This window comes from Phalaenopsis equestris, unplaced genomic scaffold (genome assembly GCF_001263595.1).
Source record: "Phalaenopsis equestris unplaced genomic scaffold, ASM126359v1 Scaffold205533, whole genome shotgun sequence".
Taxonomy (NCBI): Eukaryota; Viridiplantae; Streptophyta; class Magnoliopsida; order Asparagales; family Orchidaceae; genus Phalaenopsis; species Phalaenopsis equestris.
The window spans coordinates 4,581-9,378 of NW_018225021.1; the positions used below are offsets into that span (position 1 = coordinate 4,581).

A 4,798-nucleotide genomic window follows, 5' to 3' on the forward strand; every position below is an offset into this window, starting at 1 on the left:
AGATCTTCCTCGCCATCGTCGATCGCCGTCGACCACCACTGACCGTCGACAACCACCGCCAACCTCCGTTGACCACCGCCGACCTTAATCGATTGTCGTAAACTACCGTTGATCACCGCCGACCTCCGTCAACCACCGCAGACTAGACGTCGTTCGTCGATGGTGTGATTAGTCGATGTTGTAATTTGGAAAGCTAGTAACAATTTCCCGCATGTGGGACAAGAAACATTTTTAATCATCAACTTATAGTGGATTTTTACAACTGGGTCAGAACCCGTGGTTTTTCCCCTTTACGGGTTTTTCACGTAAAAATTTCTGATGTTATCACAGTTTGATTCATTTTCATCTGAATGTGTGCTAAATCCTCGCACAACGCTAAGACGATAATCCATTACTCTAACGCCGCGAATTTTCTAGCACGCATCAATTGGTATTCTCTCTCAAAGACTCCATCTTTAGGGAGGCACATTAAAGGAAAATAATAAATTTTATAACTTTGTTTTATATTTCTTCATTTACATCCCTTTCTATTATATTGTCATTCATTTCATGAATTAATACAATCTCTACACACCTTTCTTTTTTATATTCTTATGTATCAATAAATATTGTATATACTCATTCATGTAAATTAAACTTTCCTCTCTCAAATATTGAAGTTTAGGTGTTAGACATCTAAATGCATGAGAATGAATGCAAGAGAATATGTATAATATAATAGTATTGTAATAGTATACAATACTATTATACATGAAATCAATATACATACAAAGGCTACAAGAAATCATTTTTCTAAGAGTTGAGTGTTTAGATGCAATTCTCGCAAGTGAAGCCAAAGCAAGCAATTTGCTGTCTGGAGCGCAACAGCACGAGAGAAAAGTGATACAGAAAGAGACTCAGAATTAAAAGGCCAAAAGGAGGAGGAGCGAAAGATATCATTATTACTTGGGAAGGAGGGGGGGAGGGACAATTAAGCATACTCTATATTCCAGAAATACTGTTCAATATAAAGTCTCCGGCCATTAACTCTCAACTCCCCCAACTCCTAACCCCTCTTTCTCATCGTCTTCTTCCCAGTCGCCACACTCGAGAAGCGCTCCAGGCATGTATCCCCTGTTCTCCTCTTCGTAGATATCTTAAATATCGAAGATTTACGAAAAAAGACGCTTCCTTTACTGTGTTTTCTATGTGTTTTTGTTTGAGATCTGATCTCCGAGTCTGCTTCAGAAGGAGAAAAAAAAGGATTTTTTTTTAGCTGGTGACGATTGTTTAGGGTTTCTGTTCTGCTGTTTTTTTATCTTCTCTTATTAGAGTAAAAAAATTGCATTTTGGTGGCCTTCTTAGCTTTCTTTTGAGTATATTCGTTTATTTGGAGTGGTTGTACTCTTGTTCTTGCACAGAAGCGATTGAGATTCTTCCTTGTATTTGTTTGAAGCAGATAATTTGTGGATTTTGCTGAAAGGGAAGGTTTTGTGGCTTCTGTGCTGGATTAATGCTCTTCTGTTAATGATGAGGCTATCTGCTAGTAGAAATCAGAGGTCAAAAGGGGGATTTAGAGTGAAGCTTGTTCTGCAGATTTGCCTGTTACTGGCTATCTGCACCTGGTTGCTTTACCAGGTCAAGCATTCTCATGACAAGAAGAAAGCTTTTGAAGATAAGATCTCGCAGATTGCCTCAATGGAGGTCTCAAAGCAGCCTCACCTCTTTGATTTGGGCAGGAAGAGCCTTCCACTTCTCAAAGAAAAGGATTTGACAAGCGATAATCATGTCAAGGAGGACGGCAATGAGGAGGACGAAGGAGGGGAGCAGGAGCAGGATCAAGATCAGGATCAGGACATGAAACAGGAAGACACTAAGGATGAAGATGAATTCTTTAGCGAAGAAGAGAAGGATGGCCAGGTAGATGAGGATGATTTTGATCTCCAGGAGGAGGAGGGCAGTGCCCAGGAGGCCAGAGAAGAGAATTATAAGAGAGATGATGCTTCGAGCGCTGTCGCTCATGATTCTTCGATGGAGATTGAAGATTCAAAAGGGAATGACTTGGAGTCTTCAGCCAATGGAACAGTTGATGTTGGCATGAACAACAACAATGAAACTTTGGTTTATGTTGCTCCTCCTATCAGCACTATCAGCAATGTTTCTAATGCTTCTTTTGGTGAAAATATTACTCTCATAAATTCGGATTTATCTATAAATGGGAGTCATTCAACTGAAGTTCTCCAACAGAATGAGCAAAAACTTGCCAACACAACAACACCAACAACCACCACCACAACAACAACAAATTTACCTGTGGACAATGCTTTTGATAATAGTTCAGTAGCCATCCAAAATGGATCTAAATTTTATAATTCTGTGTCAACCAGAGAGGTTTCTCAGCTTGCAAAATCTGGATTGATCCCAGTTCAAGATCAGAATTACAAGTCAGACGACCATCCTCTGAGTTCGGATCTATTAACAAATGGAGTGAAGGATTCTGATGATAAAGCTGCAGAGTAATGGAGTTCTTCAGCTGGTAGAGGTAGTAAGTTCTGTAACTGATGCAGCTATATATGTTTTCTTGCATGCAATGCTTGCTTAGGAAAGAAAAAAAAAAAAGATGGCCATTTTCTAACTTTAATGAATGATGATGATATATATATCATGGGTTCATCAAGTCTAGAGAAAGAAAAGTGTTTTAACTTATGATAAGAGTTCAGTATAAGACAGTTTTAGTTAAACAATTATGGTTTGAAGCTTGACAATATATGTTGGAAGGTGTTGTTTTGCTTTTCTATGCTAAAGGAGAACAAATTGATTTGAATAAATTAAAGGAACTGTTTGTTTGACTGAATTAGTGTAGCGTAAATGAAATGCAGAGTTTTTAAAATTTTGATTTTTGGTTTAATGACAACGGAAAGTAGTATACATTTTCGGTAAATTTGGAATACATCATGTGACTTATAACTCATTTACTTCAAATCTATTAGCTTCGGGTGATTTTCAAATATTGTGTAAGAAGCGTGTATCGTCGACACCAGCCGCCACCCTCATGATGATGTCCGTCGTCTCTCATCGTCGCCAGTCTTTACATTAATTTCATAATCAAAATATTTTAAATACATTTACATTGCAATTAAATTGCATTCTTTAATTGATTAAAAACCCTAAACATTAATTTCATAAATATATATATTTTTCATGAAAATTTTGGTTCATTAATTGATTAAAAAAAGTTGATTTGTTATGTTCACTGTCAAATGTGTTATGAAAGATTAGATGCATTTTTTCCCTTTAAACTAACAATTGATTGCATATAATATGTCATAGAAAACATGATTTTGAACATATTTGCTTTTGGATTTCAAAATGATAAAATAGGTGTAGACAAGTTATCAATTTGCATGATAAGTTATAATAATTTTAGAGAATGGACAGGGCGTTTTGGATAACATGAATATCCAAGATGTTTTGATTTTATGTAAGTTGGAATACGAAAATATATTAAGAAAAAGCTAGCAGAAAAGTAAATATTTTAATTGAGTTTTAAATGAAAAGAATAGCAAGTTGAGAAAATTTCTCCATATTATTGATTTCTCCCCCAAAATGACCAGAAAGTGAAAATAAAAAGAATTGAGGCATTTTTCTCCACTTGCACCCATGCATGCAGACTGAATACACAAAACATTGAATTCAAGATCTCTTGGTTAAAAGATAAAGCTCTCAACCATTAGCTCAAAGATAATTACAGAAGAGTTGGTGTATGTATTGTGATAGAAAAGTATCGCTTAGACTTTGGAAAATTTTATAAGATGGTTGTGAGACCTGCAATTCTTTATTGTGTAGAATGTTAACCTATAAAAGAGAAGCGTGATGTAACTTCATTGGTAGATTAGAGAGAGAGTCTGTCTTATATGGTTTAGTCAGATTAAATGTCAACCATCTAATGATCCGATTAGAAAAGTCGATGTTTTGGATTCAATTTACGTTAAGAAACGTAGAAGTGAACCTAAAAAGACCCGGGTATAAAAAATGAGTTTAATTTTTTAGAATTAAATCAAATAGGCAACAATGGAGAAAAAGGATTATGTAGCCAACCCCATGTAATGGGATAAACTGATAAAGGCTTCATGATTGTTGTTGTTGTTGGGGCATCTATCTAAACTTTGATTTTTATATTTAACTATATAAATCTTTATATGCATTATCAGCAGAAGCATTAAAATAAAAAGAAAATTAGTATAATGTTTTGATCATAATGCATTCATGAATCCTCTTAAATTTTATTGCTGCAAATGTTCATGCTTGGAGAAGGCAATGACATTTATATCAAAATTTGATGAAAATGTTATAAAATGGAAACATAAAGCACGAAATTTTGTAAAATTGCTACAGATGGAATACTTACGGCCTCCTAACTTATGGAATTAAGCGAAGTGTCACCTCCCAAAAGAGCTCTTAGGGGTGGTGGGTAGCCCAGGACTTAAATATTATTTTTCTTTTAGGCCCTACACCTAGCCGATGTGGGACTTTTTATCCGTGACATTCTCCTCCACCCAATAACGTGACGCCCCCGTCGACGCTCTCGTCACGTATCGGCTCCACTGAGGGTCCCACTGGACCATGGAAAGTCCACACACTTGACAGTCAGTAATCTGCTCTGATTCCACTTGTCACCTCCAAAAAGAGCTCTTACTGTTTTTCGGCCTTACATCTAGCCGATGTGGGGCTTGTTATCCGTGACAGAAGGCTGACTTTAATATTTCTGCTCAAAGAGACCATCTGGTCATGAAAGAATAAAAATATTCATATTAAAAAA

The 4,798-nt window shown here is 36.2% G+C and overlaps 1 protein-coding gene across 1 annotated transcript; it reads left to right on the top strand.

Annotated features, from left to right (window-relative positions):
- The first annotated feature begins 804 nt into the window (after positions 1-804).
- Positions 805-2,808, top strand: LOC110036358 (nucleomorphin-like). The gene is made up of 2 exons (XM_020740785.1): positions 805-1,102; positions 1,439-2,808. The coding sequence occupies exon 2, from the start codon at positions 1,507-1,509 to the stop codon at positions 2,497-2,499; it is 993 nt and encodes a 330-aa protein (XP_020596444.1). The 5' UTR covers positions 805-1,102; positions 1,439-1,506; the 3' UTR covers positions 2,500-2,808.
- The last annotated feature ends 1,990 nt before the right edge of the window (positions 2,809-4,798 follow it).